Here is a 19,495-nt window from a genome sequence, read left to right as displayed (position 1 = left end):
CCAGGTCTCCAGTTTCTGGATTAATAGCCTAGCGATAATATCATTAGGCCACTGCCTCACCTAATTGTGTAGCAGATATGTTGTCCATAAGTAGAATCTTTAATCTACGCTGAGTGTGCTCTTTGCTTATTTTTTTTTCTATGTTCAATACATCCAGATAGAGAATAATGTCTTGGGGTGAAAGATCCTGCTTTGATCCACAGTGAAGTGCTTTATTAAGAGAGCGCTGCATTACAGGAGTTGCTTTTTACAAATATTCATTCACAGGATGAGCATCACTGGGCCAGCATTTAAAGTCCAACCCATTTTAGGGCATTTTAGGATCAATCACTTTGCTGTGGGTCAGGAGTCATTTTTCTTTCATTCATTTGTGGGACATGGGTGTTGCTGGCTGGGCCAGCATTTATTACGCATCCCTAGTTGCCCTTGGAGAGCAGTTGAGAATCAAACACATTGCTGTGGTTCTGGAGTCACATGTCGGCCAGACCTGGTAAGGATGGTAGATTTCCTTCCCCAAAGGACACCAGTGAACCAGATGGGTTTTTCCGATAATGGTTTCATGTTCATCAGTAGATTCTTAATTCCAGATTTTTGTTTTGAATTCAGATTTCACCACCTGTCGTGGGATTTGAACCCGGCTCCCCAGAACATTAGCCTGGGTCTCTAGATTACTAGTCCAGTGACAATACCAGTACACCACCATCTTCCTTGATTCATTAAAGCCCCTGGTCACCTGTTCCACTGGCTTGGGTGGGCAATAACTATTTTTTAAGTATTTATTAGTGTTGCAAGTAGACTTACATTAACACTGCAATAAAGTTACTGTGAAAATCCCCTAATCGTCTCACTCCTGTTCGGGTGAATTTAGCACAGCCAATGCACCTAACCAGCCCGTCTTTTGGACTGTGGGAGGAAACCAGAGCACCTGGAGGAAACCCACGCAGACACGGGGAGAACGTGCAGCATCCGCACAAACAGTGACCCGGGAATCGGACCTGGATTCCTAGTGCCGTGAGGCAGCAGTCTAATCACAATGCTGTTCTCAAGGTTAACCCAGCAAAAGTTCAGATCGTAAATAATATAGCTGGTCACGTAGCAAGCATGAATTTATATTAGATTCAATATTCCTATGTACAGAATGAAAAAAAAATCAATTGAAGAAAGTAATCAGAGCATGACTTTCTCTTATATTTTCATTAGAAACTGGAACTAAATCCTTTGGAAGTTTACCCGTGAATATTCAATAATACCAACAAACAATCTGGGGGAAGAAAAGGAAGCAGGGATTTAAAATAAACTCCCTTGAGGTTTCGGAGGAGGAACAGGAAGATTCCCACATGGAATTTGCCCCAACTCCCTACCACTTGAATTTGCCGTCAGACAAACAAAAAGTATTTGCATTTATATAGCGCCTTTAACATAGTGAAAAGGTTGCACTGAGGTCAGTGGAGATTGGAAGCCCTGACTCCAGCAAGCATCGACCATCTGAGCACCACTGAGTTGGGCTAAGTACAACATCACTGGAAAGACAGAGGCTGAGGGAAGATCTGATAGATGTCTACAAAATTATAAGCAGCATAGACAGGGTGGATAGTCAGATGTTATTGCACTTCCAGATGGAAGTGTCAATTGTAATAGGGCACAGGTTCAGGGTGAGAGGGAGGAAAGTTTAAGGGAGATGAGGGGCAAGTTTTTCATGCAGAGAGTGGTGGGTGCCTAGAACGTGGTGCGAGAGGAGGTGGTGGAAGCAGGCACATTGGTAATATTTAAGAGGCATCTGGATGGATACATGAATAGAGGAATACAGATTAAGAAAGGGCAGAAGTTAGTTTAGTTAGGGCATCATGATTGGCACAGGCTTGAAGGGCCGAAGATCTGCCTCCAGAGGTTAGATTTGTACTTGACCAGATGATAAGAAATGTGCTGACAACATGATCTGGCGACTGATCCTTCCCCCATTCAAACTCTTTGATTTGATTGTGCTGGGATGACCATTAGAGCATCTGTATCAATTTAAATGTGGAAATCCTCCTGCAAATAAGATCGTGGTGTCCCTTTGTCAGCTGTTCCATGATTTTGATTCTTTTAGCTGGTAACTCAATGGATTGTGAAACAAAAACAGGTCAATCTCAGCCGGTCTGACAGCATCTGTGGAGAGAGAATGGAGCCAACGTTTCGAGCCTGGGTGACCCCTCATCAGACACCTCCACTCAATCCTTCCTCTGTACTTCCTGCCTACCAGAATGTCCAGAGGACTGTTTGCAAGTTCCCCTTGTTTTGATATATTATTGTCACATGTATACAGTGAAAAGTTTTGTTTCTTGCACACTATACAAAGCATACCATTCATAGAGAAGGAGAGAGTTCATAAGAGAGTGCAGTACAGAGGTCTGAACAATCCTCAGTCCATCAACACTTCCTTGCGTCTGCCTGAACGCATTCTCTCACTCAACAAGTTCTCCTTAGGAACCTCTGATGAAAGGTCATCCAGACTCAAAAGGGGGAATTTTCTCAACTTGCAAACCGTGGGAACTGTAGCAGGCAGTGGGAGGTATGGAGCATGCAATGGTTTGTTGTCCTCGGGCTGGATTTTCCAGTTTTGGGGTGAGATTAGGTGGAAAATTCACACCTAAAACATGCTTCAAGTCAAGCGACCCTTTGCCTTCAGCTCTGACGAAGAGTCATCCTGACTCTCAACATTGGCTTTATTCTTTCTCAGTAAGAAATCTCAACTCCAGGTTAAAGTCCAATAGGTTTATTTGGTCGCACAAGGTTTGGAGTGTTGCTCCTTCTTCAGGCGAGTGAAGAGTTGACACAACTCTTCACTCACCTAAAGAAGGAGTGACACTCCGAAGGTCGTGCTACCAAATAAGACTGTTGGACTTTAACCTGGTCTTGTGAGACTTCTTGCTGTGCCCACCCCAGTCCAATGCCAGCATCTCCATATCTATTCTCTCTCCACAGATGGGGTCAGACCTGCTGAGATTTTCCAGCATCTTCTGTGTTTCAGCTTCCAGCGTCCGCAGTATTTTGCCTTTAACTCAATGGATTGTTGGTTATGTTGATGAACTCTGTGCTGTGTTGGTTAACATTCGCCAGCTGCGTTACTCGGGTGCTCTAGCTAGCTGTAGGCAGTTTCTGTGTCTCTGGGCTTGTCCGCCCGCGCTGTCTTTGGGATCCTGCTGTGCTGGTGTTGCTAGGCCGTGACGGGCCCCAGTTGGTGCTATGCAGAACGACGCTGATGTAGTCTGGGTTGCCCATCAGATCCAGAACCTGCAGGTACTTCAGGCCCCTGAAGGACTCCTTCCCCACACCAGCCGAGGTCAGCCTGTTTGACCTGGGGAATAAAAACCAGCAAGAGAGCGGTCAGATTGGGAAACACTTGGTGTGTCAGGGCGTCAGAGCAGTGATGGCAATATGGTGGGATCTTGCTCGGCCTGCACAAGTCTGGCAGAACAAGTCAGTCATCCATTCACCACTATCCATGAATTTCCTCTCAATCTTTCCTGATACTTTCTTCTTCTTATTTGGGATGTGGCCATCGCTGGCTGGGCCAGCATTTATTGCCCATCCCTAGTTGGTCTTGAACTGAGTGGGTTGCTAGGCCATTTCAGAGAGCAGTCGAGATTCAACTACATTGCTGTGGCTCTGAAGTCACATGTAGGCCAGACTGGGTTGGGACGGAAGATTTCCTTCCCTAAAGTGACATTAATGAACCACACAGCAGTGAAACTAGATGTTTCCATTAGTCGGAGAGACTAGGATCTGAGAGCACAGCCTTAGAGTAAAGGGACAATCCTTTAGATGAGGGGGAATTTGTTTCAATTGTTGAAAATCGACAATGGTTTCACAGCCATCACCGGGCTACAGGGTGGCACGGTGGTTAGCACTGCTGCCTCACGGCGCCAGAAGATATAACAGATGTTAGCACAATGAAAGCAGGAATCTCTGGTGCGGTACCACTCTCTGTGCTCTGTCTGAACCCATGGACATCCAGCATCAACAACCCAGTTAAACTAACCCTAACCCCAACCCACCTCCCGTGTGAAATACGTCACTGTAAAACTATGACAGATACATGGGTAGAATGGGAAAGGTTTAGAGGGATATGGGTCAAATGTAGGCAAATGGGGTTAGCTTAGAGATGGGCTTTTTGGTCGGCAGGGACAAGTTTGGGCCAAAGGGCCTGTTTCCATGCCGTACATTCTATGCTCTGGGCGACTGCAGAGGTTATTGTTTTAGATGGCCGAGGGTTGGATTGATAAGTGTCCCGTGCACTTACCTCAGAATTATCACTTTAATGTTTGGCACAGAGATGAAGGAGTTTGAGGTGATTGTTGAAATGCGGTTATTCTGCAGGTAAATGTACTCCAGAGACTCGGGGAGATCAGGGGGTACGTAGGACAAATCATTATATCCTAGATCCAATATCTAAAAGCACATAAAGCAAAATTAATCACATCTTGTATTCAATCTTAAATATTCCACACTTCCAACACCAAGTTAAAGTCCAACAGGTGTAATTGGAATCACGAGCTTTCAGAACGCTGCCCCTTCATCAGGTGAGTGCATGTGGAGTTTGGCTATCAGTTTCTGCTCGGAGTTCCGCATACACGAGGACTGGAATCTTGGGTTCATGTCACACTATATGTAACCCCCACCATTTGGTCTGGGCTTGCAAAATCCGACTAACTGTCCTGGCTGGAGACAATTCTCACCTCTTTAATCTGTGATTATCCCTCTCCCCACTCGCACTGTCTGTACCTGTAAAGACTTGTATTCCAACCATTCTTCACATTCCCGTCTGTAATTATCATGCAATTGTGCTTTTGTCTATATATGTTGGGTTAATGAACCCACCTCTCCGCTCATCTGATGAAGGAGCTGTGCTCTGAAAGCTTGTGATTCCAAATAAACCTGTTAAACTGAAACCAGCGTGCTGAGCAGGCTACTGCGTATGTGCTGATCTGTCAGTGCTGAGATTGGTGCATGTGCAATGGCCCTGCACTGCTGGTCTCCTGATTGCTGGCCAGCTCCGCGACCCCTGCATAGTTGGCTCTCTGCCTCTCCCTCCACTGGCTGATCCCGGCTCCCCACTACCGATTGGTGGAGGAAGCAGGGAGGCCAGCGATCGGGACAGGCTGGGGGGTGGTCAGAAAATCAGCAGTGGGATCACCCTTAGGCCCTGCCCCCTTGGTACTGCCTCATATCTGGTGGGCAGTGTCAAGGTGCCCCCTGGGCATTGGCATCTTGCCTGTTGGGCAATGCCAGGGAGCACAGGCTGGCACAGTCCAACGCTGGCATCTCCACCTCATTCCACACTTCGATTGCTAAAATAGCCTCTTAAGAAGCTGATTATTTTCATTTTATTTCCTTTCAATATTGATCTAAATTCTCCTAGCTGCAGGGTAATCATGATTCAATTAACTATGGCCAATGTTTCACTACTCGGATGACCCCTTCATCAATACTCAATGCTGGCTCTATTCTCTCTCCACAGATGCTGTGGGATGTGTAGAGATTTTCCAGCATTTTCTGTTTTTGTTTCAGATTCCAGCATCTGTCGTATGTTGCCTTTATCTGATTCACTATGCTTACTCCTAACTCTGTGTCAGATTCTCAAATTCCCTAGGCTTTAGTACAAGTCGAATCCATTCACCACTATCCATTCATTTTCTCCCAGTCTTTCCTGATAATTTCTTATTCCAGTCTAGGTTGTGAGTGTGGCTGGCTGGGCCAGCATTTATTGCCCATCCCTAGTTCCCCTTGAACTGAGTGGCTTGCTAGGTCATTTCAGAGGGCAGTCAAGAGTCAACCATATTGCTGTGGCTCTGGAATCACGTAGGCCAGATTGGATAAGGACGGCAGATTTCCTTCCCTAAAGGACATTAGTGAACCGGACATTAGTGAAACTAGATGTTTCCATTGGTCGGAGAGACTAGGATCCAAGAGCACAGCCTCAGAGTAAAGGGACAACCCTTTAGATGAGGGGGAATTTCTTCAATTGTTAAAAATTGACAATGGGTTCATGGCCATCACCAGGCAATAGGGTGGCACGGTGGTTAGCACTGCTGCCTCACAGCATCAAGAATCAGGGTTCGATTCCAGCCTATACCGGCATGGGCGTACCTCTGGGCGCTCTGGTTTCCTCACACAGTCCAAAGATGTACAGGTTAAGTGGAAGGACCATGCTAAATTGCCCCTTAGTCTCCAAAGATGTGCTGGTTAGGTGGATTGTCCATGTTAAATTGCCCCTTAGTGTCCAAAGATGTGTAGCTTAGGTTGATTGGCCAGGGTAAATTGTCCTTTCATGTCAGGGGGACTAGCAGGGTAAATACAGGGCGGCACTGGTTAGCACTGCTGTTTCACAGCCCCAGGGACCTGGGTTTGATTCCTAGCTTGGGTCACTGTGTGGAGTTGCATGTTCTCCTCGTGTCTGTGTGGGTTTCTTCCGCGTGCTCCAGTTTCCTCCTACAGTCCAAAGATGTGCAGGTTAGGTTAATTGGCCATACTAAATTGTCCCTTAGTGTCCTGGGATGCATAGGTTAAAGGGATTAGTGGGTAAAATATGGTAAGGATATGGGGATAGGGCCTGGGTGGGATTGTGGTCAGTGCAGACTCGATGGGCCGATTGGCCTCTTTCTGCCCTATAGGGTTGCTATGATTTCTATACATGGAGATAGTGCCTGGGTGGGATTGTTGTTGGTGCGGACTCGAGGGGCTGAATGGCCTCTTTCTGCACTGCAGGGATTGTATTATTCTATGAAATACATTAGGACATGCTGAGGTTGCGAAAGGCGCTATAGAAATGCAGGCCTTTTCCTGCCCTTGCACATCATCGATACTAACCTTGAGACTGGGTACCTCCTGCCACGTTCCTGGCGCGATCTTGCCAATGGTTATCTGGTTGTGGTGCAAGTGTAGTTCCATCAGTGCCTTCAGGTTGAGTAAGGCCCCGGCAGAGAGCTGGGCGATCTGGTTGTACTGGACCTTCAGAGCCTGCAGGCTGGATGGCAGGCCTCTGGGAAGCTGGGTAAGGGTGTTTCCCGAGAGATCCAGCCTCTCCAGGTGCCGGAGTTTCCGGAAGGCCAGGCGGTGGACGCGGCTGCTGCGCAGTTTGTTGTAGCTCAGGTTGAGCTCGGTCAGGTGGGGGGAAGAGACAAAGTCCTTGGCTCTGATCCGCTCGATGGCACAGTGCAGCAGCATGAGGGAGGTGACGTGACGAGGGAGGCTAGCTGGCACCTTACCCAGCGGGTTATTGAAGAGGTGGAGGGTGTGCAACTTCCCAAGCTTCCCAAAAGCGTCCCTGTGAATCCTGCTGGCCGCAATCCGGTTGTTCTGAAGCAGCAGGTACTCCAGATTACGCACCCTGCTGACACTGTGTTTGGACAGCGAGGAGATGTGATTCTTTCCCAGCTGCAGAACCATAATGTTTGGGGGCAATCCGTCGGGAACTTTGGTCAGGCTGTTGCTGGATAAATCCAGGTATTGCATCCCTTTCATTTTGCTGTCGGATAGAGGAGATAATGGAATCCTTACTCGAGCAGAAAAACATCTGGGAACTAACAAACGAAATAGGGCAGGCGACGGTCTAGTGTATTATCGCTAGACTATTATTCCAGAAACTCAGCTCATGTTCTGGGGACCCGGTTTCAAATGCTGCCATGGCAGATGGTGGAATTTGAATTCAACAAAAAATATCTGGAATTCAGAATCTACTGATGACCATGAAACCATTGTTGAAAAACCCCATTTAAACTCATTAAAAAATTTCAGGAATTAAGAATTTAGTGATGACCGTGACACCCACCTAGTTCCTTTGGGGAAAGAAATCTGCCATCTTTATCTGGTCTGGCCTACACGTGACTCCAGAGCTACAGTAATGTGGTTGACTCTCAACTGCCCTCCAAGGGCAACTAAGGATAGGCAATAAATGCTGGCCCAGCCAGCGACACCCACATCCCAAAAAAAATCCTTCATTTGGGGAGGGGATGGCCGAGTGGTATTATCGCTAGACCATTAAATCCAGAAACTCAGTTAATATTCTGGGGATCCAGGTTTGAATCCCACCACGGCAGATGGTGGAATTTGAATTCAATAAAAAATATCTGGAATTAAGAATCTACTGATGACCATGAAACCATTGTCGGAAAAAAAACCATCTGGGTCACTAATGTCTTTAGGGAAGGAAATCTGCCATCCTTACCCGGTCTGACCTACATGTGACAGCAATGTGGTTGACTCTCAATAGCCCTCCAAGGGCAACTAGGGATGGGCAATAAATACTAGCCAGCCTGCAATGCCCATGTCCCATGAATGAATACAAAAAAAGAACTAATTGTTTCAGCATATGCCCTGATCTGGAATTAGTCTGACGTTGGGGAATGTTGTACAATGCCACTTGCTAATGGGTTCTTAATGACTAGAATCCCTACCAGAGACTCTATCGGTGGGACGGATCTGATTTGGGGGCAAAGGGGTTTTGCTGTGGTCAGTGCTGTATTACTACATTGCTCACCTGAAGGTTTGTGGATGCATCCCCACATTGGACAGACTGTTGCTCTGCAGGTAGAGCTCTCGAAGCTCCTCCAAGCTTCTGAAGGCTCCTTTGGGAATCTTAGAGATCCTATTGTTCTGAACAGAGAGAGAGAGACACACACACACACACACACACACACACGCGTTAAAAACATCATTTCAACCATTCAGAGCCTTCCTCTGATCCACAGTATAAATTTGGCATTACCAGATCACCGGCATCAGTCTGTGGATCTCCCCCTCTGGCTACCAGCTTGAACCTTGCCTCTGCACTGAACTTCCTCAGTGATGATATTTATTCACTCTGTCCAGCAGCCTGAACCAGCCTGACTGATGTTCGCTATCGTGGGATAATTCACTGTGTCATTGAATAATCCAAAGATCCAAGGTCCTCCTCCAAATCCCCTCTCTCTCTTTGTCCTTTCTCTTTATTTCTCTATTTTTCTCTCCCCCCCCCTCCTCTACTTTGCCTTCCTCTCTCTCTCTCTCCTTCTCCCTCATTTGCCCTTGCATTACTTCATTCTCCTCTCCTCTCCTCTCCCTCTCCATCTCTTTCTCCATTTCCCCGTCTCTCCTTTCTCTCTCTCTCTCTCTCTCTCTCTCTCTCTCTCTCTCTCCTTCCCCCCCCCCTTTCTCTCTCTCCTTTCCCCCGCCCTCTCTCTCTCTCTCTCTCCTTTCCCCCCCTCTCTCTCTCTCTCCTTTCCCTCTCTCTCTCCTTTCCCCCCTCTCTCTCTCTCCTTTTTCCCCCTTCTCTCTCTCTCTCTCCTTTTTCCCCCTCCTCTCTCTCTCTCTCTCCTTTTTCCCCCTTCTCTCTCTCTCTCTCTCTCTCTCTCTCCTTTTTCCCCCTTCTCTCTCTCTCTCTCTCTCTCTCTCTCTCTCTCCTTTTTCCCCCTTCTCTCTCTTTCTGAAGCTGATATTGTTATTGTAGAAGGCTGGCTTTTGGCAGATGAGCTCGCTGCTCTGAGGGAGGGAAAGGCTTTGCTTTGTGTGGGGCCGCATTCCCAAGGTTTGGAAAAGAGGAATTCCATAAACCGGGGCACAGTTTGCAGCCTTGGAATGGGCTCCAGGTTCAGACACGACGGGTTATCAACAGAACGCGCCTGGGGGGATTTCAGCTGCTGGGTGTGTTCAGGACATGTAACGAAAGCAGATCCATGTTACACATATGTGGTCAGTTAAGTGACACTTACCTGTAAATGTAACTGGATAAGCAGAGGTGGAAGATTCTCTGGAACGTGGGTGAGGTTATTATTGGATAGAATTAAAATATTGACCATGTCAGAGCCACTGAACATGTTTTTGGGGAGGCCAGAGTTTGTTAGGTGGTTGTTATGGAGATAGACAGACCTGTAGAGAAATGGTGCACAAATGTTACTCCTATCCTGTGCTGAAAACTATTAGAAATGGGTTGAAGAGGCAACTAGCTGTGTGGCTGGAGGGTCTCCCTCAGCATTCCCCTGGCAAACCATTCAATAGCCTTAACCTGAACCACAACCTGCTGATTTTGGCCAAGAGTTGAATGTTTGGCGGAGTATTTCCACCTTCATATGTAACCCTACCTGACCTTTCACCTCTGCTCGGCCTTTAACCTCCACTCAGCCTTTCACCTCTGCTTGCCCTTTAACCTCCGCTCGACCTTTAACCCCCTTCCCCCTCGTCACTGCTCTCCACCCCTTCCCCCCCGTCGCTGCTGTCCACCCCTCCCCCCCCACCCCCGTCGCTGCTGTCCACCCCTTCCCCCCTCCTCCAGCCACCCTCCAAATCTATCTTGTAATATTTTCTTTTTCCCTTTTATATTTTCATGGGGTGTGGGCCTTGCTCCCGTGGGCAACGTTGGTTGCCTAGACTCTACTTGGCCTTGGGATGGCAATGGCGCAGTGTGTTGTCACTGGGCTAGAAATCCAGGAACCCAGGGTAATATTCTGGGGACCCAGGTTCGAATCCCACTATGGCAGAGAGTGGAATTTCAATTCAATAAAAAAAATCTGGAATTAAGAATCTACTGATGACCATGAAACCATTGTCAGAAAAACCCATCTGGGTCACTAATGTCCTTTAGGGAAGGAAATCTGCCATCCTTGCCTGGTCTGGCCTACACGTGACTCCAGAGCCACAGCAATGTGGTTGACTCTCAACTGCCCTCAGGCAACTAGGGATGGGCAATAAATGCTGGCCAGCCAGTGACACCCATGTCCCACGTATGAATAAAAAAGAAATAAAAACTGAGATAGTTTGCAAGATGATTGCTGTGGGTGGGTTTGTGGGCGGTGCAGACTCGATGGGCTGAATGGCCTCCTTCTGCACTGCAGGGATTCTGAGAGATTAAATCCAGTGTGTGAACAAGACTGGTGCTAAAAGGGTTTAATTCTGAGGGCAGAAGTTTAAATCAGCTGGATTCCTCGGAGTAAAGATAAAAGGCCAATATCATTAATACGGTTAAGCTGACTAAAGGATTAACTAGGCATGATGGAAATAATTCCTCTGGTCATGGGGAGAGAGGAAAGGAGCTTATTTATTAGTCGTCAGTAGGCTTAAGCTAACACTGCAATGAAGTTACTGTGAAAATTCCCCAGTCGCCACACTCCGGTACCTGTTCAGGTACACTGAGGGAGAATTTAGCACAGCCAATGCACCCTAACCAGATCACGTGGAGAAAACCCCTGCAGACACGAGGAGAACGTGCAGACTGTGCACAGACAGTGACCCAAGCATGGGAATTGAACCCAGGTCCTTGGCGCTGTGAGGTAGCAGTGCTAACCACTGTGCCACCCATTAGGGAGGGAATTTTTTCTGAGGTCCTGCTGACACCTAAACAACATTCTTCACTGCCTCGCGTTTCCTGCTGTGATGTGTCTCCATCAGAGCTTTACCTGAGCTTTGGTTTGTGACCAAAGGTGAGCGCGAAGACCTCCTCGAGATGGTTCCCGGCAAAGTCCACAATTTTCAGCTGATCAGGTAGTTGCCTGGGTGGTACAGTGAGCTGAATACAACATCAACACCATCACACAGTGTAATCACAGTACACCATCACACAGCATAATCACAGTACACCATCACACAGGGTAATCACAGTACACCATCGCACAGCGCCATCACAGTGCACCATCGCACAGCGCCATCACAGTGCACCATCGCACAGCGCCATCACAGTGCACCATCGCACAGCGCCATCACAGTGCACCATCGCACAGCGCCATCACAGTGCACCATCGTACACTGTATTTTGTGCATTTGTATGTGTGTATGTGAGCATGTGTGTATTTGTGTATGTATGTATGTGTGTGCGTTATTGTGTGTGTGTGTATTTGTTTGTGTGTATGAGTGCATGTATATGTGTGTCTGTGTATGTCTGTATATGTTTGCATATTTGCATGTGTATTTGTGCGTAGGTGTGTGCTAAGCTGTATACAAGCATAGCTCTGCGTCAATAACATTGCTGTGGTCTGGGACTAACAGTCAGGCCAGACAGGGTAAAGACTGCAGATTTCCTTCCCCAATGAAGCAGGGGGTCTTTTTAATGACAATGTGGAAGTTTTCTGCTTGCCATGACTGAGGAATTGGTTTTGCTTTATAAATTTACCAGCTCCTGTGACTGTGTTCATGTGTGGAGCTGCTTAGGGTGGGCCTGTGGGTTACTAACTAGTACGTGACCATACCCCCTAGCGTGAGGAGTCCTGAGAGAGTGAGGACCAGCAGCGTAGGCAAGTGGGTAATGCTATGGTAGCCAGAGGGTGAAATAAGAAACCAGACCCCGATCTTGTTCATGAGATTAGATTTATTTCCAGTAAAAAGCTTTACAACCTTCGGCCACCTCCTTCAGCCCCACCCTGCCAGTGGCACAGTTGTTAGCACTGCTGTCTCACAGCACCAGGGACCCAGGTTCGATTCCCACCTCGGGTCACTCTCTGTGTGGAGTCTGCAAGTTGTCCCTGTGTCTGTGTGGGTTTCCTCTGGGTGCTCCAATTTCCTCCCACACTCCAAAGAAGTGCTGGTTAGATGGATTGGCCGTGTTGAATTGCCCTTTGTGTCGGGGGACTAGCAGGGTAAATATGTGGGGTTATTGGAATAGAGCCTGGGTGGGATTGTTGTCAGTGCAGAGTCAAAGGGCTGAATGGCCTCCCTCTGCACTGGTTTGATTTGATTTGATCTATTATTGTCATGTGTATTAGCATACAGTGAGAAGTATTGTTTCTTCCATGCTATACAGTCAAAGCATACTGTTCGTAGAGAAGGAAACAAGAGAGTGCAGAATGTACTGTTACAGTTATAGCTAGGGTATAGAGAAAGATCAACTTAATGTGAGGTAAGTCCATTCAAAAGTCTGACAGCAGCAGGGAAGGAGCTGTTCTTCAGTCAGTTGGTACATGACCTCAGACTTTTGTGTCTTTTTCCCGATGGAAGAAGGTTGAAGAGAGAACGTCCGGGGTGCGTGGGATCCTTGATTATGCTGGCTGCTTTGCCAAGGCAGCGGGAAGTGTAGACAGAGTCAGTGGATGGGCGACTGGATTGCGTGATGGACTGGGCTTCCTTCACGACTTTTTGTAGTTCCTTGCAGTCTTGGTCAGAGCAGGAACCATACCAAGCTGTGATACAACCAGAAAGAATGCTTTCTATGGTGCATCTGTAAAAGTTGGTGAGAATCGTAGCTGACATGCCAAATTTCCTTAGTTTTCTGAGAAAGTAGAGGCGTGGTGGGCTTTCTTAACTATAGTGTCAGCATGGGGGACCAGGACAGCTAAAAACCAGAAGCTGTCAACACTTGCTACTTCATCCCCATTGATGTAGACAGGGACATGTCCTCCAGTACGCCTCCTGAAGTCGCTGACAATCTCCTTTGATTTACTGACATTGAGGGAGAGATTATTGTTGTTGCACCATTCTCTATCACTGCAGCGATTCTATGATTCTGGAAACATCTTGACTTACAATTAGATGAGTTACACCCTCCAGGGCAAGTCCCCGATGGTAATGGTAGGAGCCCCCCACATGGACATCTTCCAACCAGGAGTGGTGGGGTTGGGAACACTGCCACCTCTGAACAGCGGAATGGAACATAACAGCGTGTCCGGCCTCGTTGGTGAGAGCAAGGAACTGAAGGTGTAGAGCTGCAGCAAGCCTGGACAGGAGACCACCCTCGGCCAGAGTGGCTTGGAATGAAGAGGATTTCCGACAAGCGGCCCGTAGCTGTGAGGCCGAGGTTCCACTCTCACCGCACTAGTAATAATGACAGGGGAGTTCCACCCCAATGTTCATGGCTGATATTTATCTCTCAAGTCAACATGGTGCAGACCAAAATGATTTGGTCATATTATCACCCTGTTGATTGTGGGATCTTACTGTACACAGAGGTGCGGCTAAGTCTCCTGTAGCACGTCTCTGCCTGTTAAACACTTTGGAAGGGTAGTGGGGTTTTTGCTAAGTCGGGCAGCATAGTCGATGCAGGCTTGGAGGGCTGAAGGGCCTGTTCCTGAGCTGTAATTTTCTTTGTTCTTTATTCTTTATAACGGGCACTATATAAACGCGAGTCATTTTTCTGTCAAAGGTGCTGCAGTTGTGAAGGAGATTCGACATCTCTGCTAGGACTCTTTTACAGATGCACCATAGAAAATGTCCTTCCCGGATGTATCACAGCTTGGTATTGCTCCTGCTCTGCCCAAGACTGCAAACTACAAAGGGTTGTGAATGCAGCCCAGTCCATCACGCAAACCAGCCTCCCATCCATTGAGTCTGTCTACCTTTCCCGCTGCCTTGGAAAAGCAGCCAGCATAATTAAGGAGCCCACGCATCCCGGATATTGTCTCTCCCACCTTCTTCTGTGCATTCTGTTCACTTTACTGTACCGCTATGTAGGATGTCACCATTCTTACCTTGTTATTTGCCATGTAGAGATACTCCAGTTTCTGCAGAGACTTGAAGGCCTTATCCGGTAGTCCTGAAAAAACACAAGGAGTAGGAGCATGAGCCACCTTCAATAAACATCACCGTGAGGCGTCACGCTGGCACAGTGGTTAGCACTGCTGTCTCACAGTGCCAGGGACCCGGGTTCTATTCCAGCCTCAGGTCACTGTCTGTGTGCAGTTTGCACATTGCCCCCATGTCCACATGGGTTTCCTCCAGGTGCTCTGGTTTTCTCCCACAGTCTGAAAGACGTGCTGATTAGGGTGCATTGACCGTGCTAAGATCTCCCTCAGTGTACCCGAACAGGGGCAGGAATGTGGCGACTAGGGTATTTTCACAGTAACTTCATTGCAGTGTTAATGTAAGCCTTGCTTGTGACGAATAAACAAAGCCACTATCCCCAAACAGCGACCCAAGCCAGGCATCAAACTTGGGTCCCTGGCGCCGTGAGGCAGCAGTGATAACCACCGTGCCACCCATTCAAGGAGCCCAAAACTGTACAGGCTAGCCCAGGTGTGGTCTGACCAAGGCCTTATGTAATTGCAATTATATTTGTAATTGAACATAGAGATCTCACCTCCTCGCTGGGTCTACATTAAGAACAACAGGGTCTTAATCTGAACTCTCGGGCGGGCAGCAAATATCGTGAGGCGTGGCCCTCCCCCGGCCTACCTTTGGACTGAAGCCTGTTGTTGTGTAAACTGAGAGTCCTCAGTTCAGTGAGCCTGGACAAAGCCTCGCTTGGAATATCTTCCAGCCGGTTGTTCTGCAAGAAAAATGATGAGAAATGTTGTGGGACAGCTCGTCTTTTTTTTTTCCCTTTGCCAGTTTTTCTGGGAATTCAGGGATATGGGGATCGGATGTGCTGCATGGCACATTAGAAAGAATGGATCCACTCACAAGACTCTGGGCTCGGTGACAGCATAAACCTGAAGCAAATAGCGTAGGTTTAATAAGTTCAGCCAGGGATTAAAAAGTATTGAGGACTAACTGGACTTACAGAACTTGAGAATCCCATTAGTGAAATGCAGCCCAATACAGAGGGGTAGGCAGTCGGTCTTTTCATGCCTTGACATGTGGACTCTGATGTAACCCATAGCAACCACACCTGCGGCTCGAGGAACTTTGGCCAAGAGTGGCTGAGCTGCATTCTGGAACTGGGTCTACAGAGACAGGGACCTGGGTTCAATTCTGGCCTCGGGTCACTGTGCGGAGTTTGCACATTCTCCCCGTATCTGAGTGGGTTTCCTCCGGGTGCTCCGGTTTCCTCCCACACTCCAAAGATGTGCAGGTTAGGTGGATTGGTCATGCTAAATTGCCCCTTAGTGTCCAAAGATGTGCAGGTTAGGTGGATTGGTCATGCTAAATTGCCCCTTAGTGTCCAAAGATGTACAGGTTAGGTGGATTAGCCATGCTAAATTGCCCCTTAGTGTCCAACAATGTGCAGGCTAGGTGGATTGGTCATGGTAAATGTGTGAGGTGACAGGGTTAGGGTGGGGGAGAGGGCCGGGGCGAAATACTCTTTCAGTGAGTCGGTACAAACCCAATAGGCTGAATGGCCTCCTTCTGCACTGTAGGGATTCTATGAACCACGGGGCTTCAGGGAGGGAGAAAGCTACCTCGACACAAAGCAACTTACACTCCTTAGAAAATGAATCTTCAGCATCTGACAGGAAGGATTTAGTGCGGGAAATTCCTGACCAGCTAATTTTTTTCCAAAACAAATCTTGGATTCCATCGACACGGAGAAATATGGGGAGGAATTTGTTGCTTTGTGCATTTTTACAGACTTTCTGAAGTGTAATTCAGTGAAAGGGTGCTGTGAGTTTTTATTTCCTGATGTTAGGAGGTGATTTTTATCCTGTTGGAATAAACAGCGTCACGCCATCGCGCCCCTCTCCCCAGAACAAGTGATTTTTTTACCATAGACTGTTTCACAGTCAGACCCTCTCTCTGTGCAGTGGGAATTCTGGAGCAGAGTTGTGAAGTGTGCATTATGTTACAGGCGGCTTTTAGAAACTCAACACAGAAACTGCACATCGTCTCCCACTTTCCCTTATCTCTGGCTTCACCCGGTTGGGTCAATAAACAAGATCTCCAGAACCTGTCTCAATATCGGCTGGTTGGCAAAATGGAAATTCTAGACCACAGCGAATAGAAAGGAATGATCTTTGGCAATTGATGTGACAGCGTAAAGGGAGCTTTACTCTGTATCTAACCACGCGCTGTCCCTGTCCTGGAAGTATTTGATGGGGACAGTGTAAAAGGAACTTTACTCTGTATCTAACCTTGTGATGTACCTGACCTGGGAGTGTTTGATGGGGACAGTGTAGAGGGAGCTTTACTCTGTATCTAACCCCATGCTGTACCTGTCCTGGGAGTGTTTGATGTGGACAGTGCAGAGTGAGCTTTACTCTGTATCTAACCCTATGCTGTACCTGTCCTGGGAGTGTTTGATGTGGACAGTGTAGAGGGAGCTTTACTCTGTATCTAACCCCATTTTATACCTGTGCTGGGAGTGTTTGATGGGGACAGTGTAGAGGGAGCTTTACTCTGTATCTAACCCCGTGCTGTACCTGTCCTGGGAGTGTTTGATGGGGACAGTGTAGATGGAGTTTTACTCTGTATCTAACCCTATGCTGTACCTGTCCTGGGAGTGTTTGATGTGGACAGTGCAGAGTGAGCTTTACTCTGTATCTAACCCTATGCTGTACCTGTCCTGGGAGTGTTTGATGGGGACAGTGTAGAGGGAGCTTTACTCTGTATCTAACCCCATTTTATACCTGTGCTGGGAGTGTTTGATGGGGACAGTGTAGATGGAGTTTTACTCTGTATCTAACCCTATGCTGTACCTGTCCTGGGAGTGTGTGACGGATTAGTGAGCAGTTGAAATGAACAGGCCAATGCCTCACAGCACTAGGGACCTGGGTTTAATTCCCATCTGGGAATACTGTCTGTCATGTTTACACATTCTCCCCATTTCTGCGTGGGTTTCCCCTGGGTGCTCAGGTTTCCTCCCACAGTCCGAAAATTTGCAGGTTTGGGGGATTGGTCATGGTAAATTACTCCTTAGTGTCATTGGGATTAGCAGCGTAATCTGTGGGATTATGGGGATAGGGCCTGGGTGGGATTGTCGTCTGTGCACCCTGGATGCTGAATGGCTTCCTCCTGCCCTGTAGGGATTCTCTGATTCTGGACCCAGGGCCCTTACTCCTAGCCTGGATAAGGACTCAATGAAGGGGTTTGCTGGATGTGGGTTGAATACCTGCAGGGCCAGGTGCTGGGTATCTGCCGATACGTTACTGGGGAATGAGGTGAGGTCCATGCCGTTGCAATCCACCGTGGCCTCGGAGGTGCAGACACATCGGAAGGGACAGTCGGACAGACTGCCTCCTGGCAGCGCGGAGAGCTCATCCTCATCATCACCGCTAAAGGCAGGGGGAATGGATAGGAAGCTCGTCAGACAGGCGACCAGCACAGAGCCCCACTGTACCATCTGGAGGAGGGAGAAGACAGACACACTTGAGTCTGTTGCAGGAGAGCGAGAGAGAAGTTTCACCATAGAATTCCCCACAGTGCAGGAAGAGGCCATTTGGCCCATCGAGTCTGCACCAACTCGCCGACAGAGCATCTTACCCCAGGACTACCGCCCCCACCCACCTCCATCGCAACCCCATAACTCCACCCATTTACCATGGCCAATCCACCTAACCTACTCATCCTCAGGGGCAGCATGGTTGGAACTGCTGCCTCACAGCTTGAGGGACCTGGGTTCAATTCTCAGCTTGGGTCATTCTCTGTGCGGAATCTGCATGTTCTCCCCATGTCTGCGTGGGTTTCCTCCCGGTACTCCGGTTTCCTCCTACAGTCCAAAGATGTGCGGGTTAGGTGAATTGGCCATGCTAAATTGGACCTTAGTGTCCCAGGATGTTAGAGGCTTTAGCGGGATAATATGTGGTGTTAAGGAGATGGGGCCTGGGTGGGACCATTGTCGGTGCAGGTTAAATGGGCTGAATGGCCTCCTTCTGCATTGTAGGGATTCTATGATCTTTGGACACTAAGGGGCAATTTAGCACAGCCAATGCACCTAACCAGCACATCTTCCAAAATGTGGGAGGAAACTGGAACACCCAAAGGAAACCCACGCAGACACAAGGAGAATGTGCAAACTCCAAACAGACAGTGACCCAAGCTGAGAATAGAATGTGGGACTCTGGCACTGTGGAGCAACAGTGCTAACCACTGTGCCACCATGCTGCCCATAAACTATACATCTTTGGATACTAAGGGGCAATTTACCATGGCTAATTCATTTAATGTGCACAAATTTGGTCACTAACGGACAATTTAGCATGGCCAATCCACCTAACCTACACTTCTTTGGATTGTGGGAGGAATCTGGAGCACCTGGAGGAAACCCACGCAGACATGGGGAGAACGTGCAGACTCCGCACAGCCAGTCACTCAAGCTGGGAATCGAACCCGGACCTGCTGCTGTGAGGTGGCAGTGCTAACAATTGTGGCACTCCCTTAGTAGTGACCATCTGACAGTGCAGCACTCTCTCAGTACTGACCCTCTAACAGTGCAGCACTCTCTCAGTACGGACCCTCTAACAGTGCAGCACTCCCTCACTACTGACCCACTGAGAGTGCGGCACTCCCTCATTACTGACCCTCTGACATGTGGCACACCCTCAGTACTGACCCTCTCTCAGTGCAGCACTCCCTCAGTATTGACCCTCTGACAGTGCAGCAATCCCTCAGTACTGACCCTCTCACAGTGCAGCACTCCCTCAGTACTGACCCTCTGACAGTGCAGCATTCCCTCAGCACTGACCCTCTGACATTGCAGCAGTCCCTCAGTACTGACCCTCTGACAGTGCGGCACTCCCTCAGTACTGACCCTCTGACAGTGCGGCACTCCCTCAGCACTGACCCTCTGACAGTGCGGCACTCCCTCAGCACTGACCCTCTGTCAGTGCGGCACTCCCTCAGCACTGACCCTTTGACAGTGCGGCACTCCCTCAGCACTGACCCTCTGACAGCGCGGCGCTCCCTC

The 19,495-nt window shown here is 48.3% G+C and overlaps 1 protein-coding gene across 1 annotated transcript in view; it reads right to left on the bottom strand.

Moving 5' to 3' along the window:
• Positions 1-2,895: 2,895 nt before the first annotated feature.
• Positions 2,896-19,495, bottom strand: part of LOC145360994 (podocan-like protein 1) — a 17,283-nt gene continuing 683 nt past the window's right edge. The window contains exons 2-10 of the mRNA XM_080216512.1: positions 17,702-17,932; positions 15,109-15,202; positions 14,406-14,470; positions 11,409-11,518; positions 9,729-9,885; positions 8,519-8,634; positions 6,850-7,507; positions 4,283-4,431; positions 2,896-3,337 (exon numbers count right to left, since the gene is read on the bottom strand). Coding sequence (XP_080072638.1) covers positions 3,118-3,337; positions 4,283-4,431; positions 6,850-7,507; positions 8,519-8,634; positions 9,729-9,885; positions 11,409-11,518; positions 14,406-14,470; positions 15,109-15,202; positions 17,702-17,932 — 1,800 coding nt within the window. The 3' untranslated portion in view covers positions 2,896-3,117. The remainder of the gene's footprint in view (positions 3,338-4,282; positions 4,432-6,849; positions 7,508-8,518; positions 8,635-9,728; positions 9,886-11,408; positions 11,519-14,405; positions 14,471-15,108; positions 15,203-17,701; positions 17,933-19,495) is intronic.

This window comes from Carcharhinus amblyrhynchos, chromosome 33 (genome assembly GCF_965287045.1).
Source record: "Carcharhinus amblyrhynchos chromosome 33, sCarAmb.v2.hapA, whole genome shotgun sequence".
NCBI classification, from domain to species: Eukaryota; Metazoa; Chordata; class Chondrichthyes; order Carcharhiniformes; family Carcharhinidae; genus Carcharhinus; species Carcharhinus amblyrhynchos.
The sequence above is the reverse complement of the archived record's forward strand: the minus strand, read 5'-3'. Positions and strand labels throughout refer to the sequence as shown.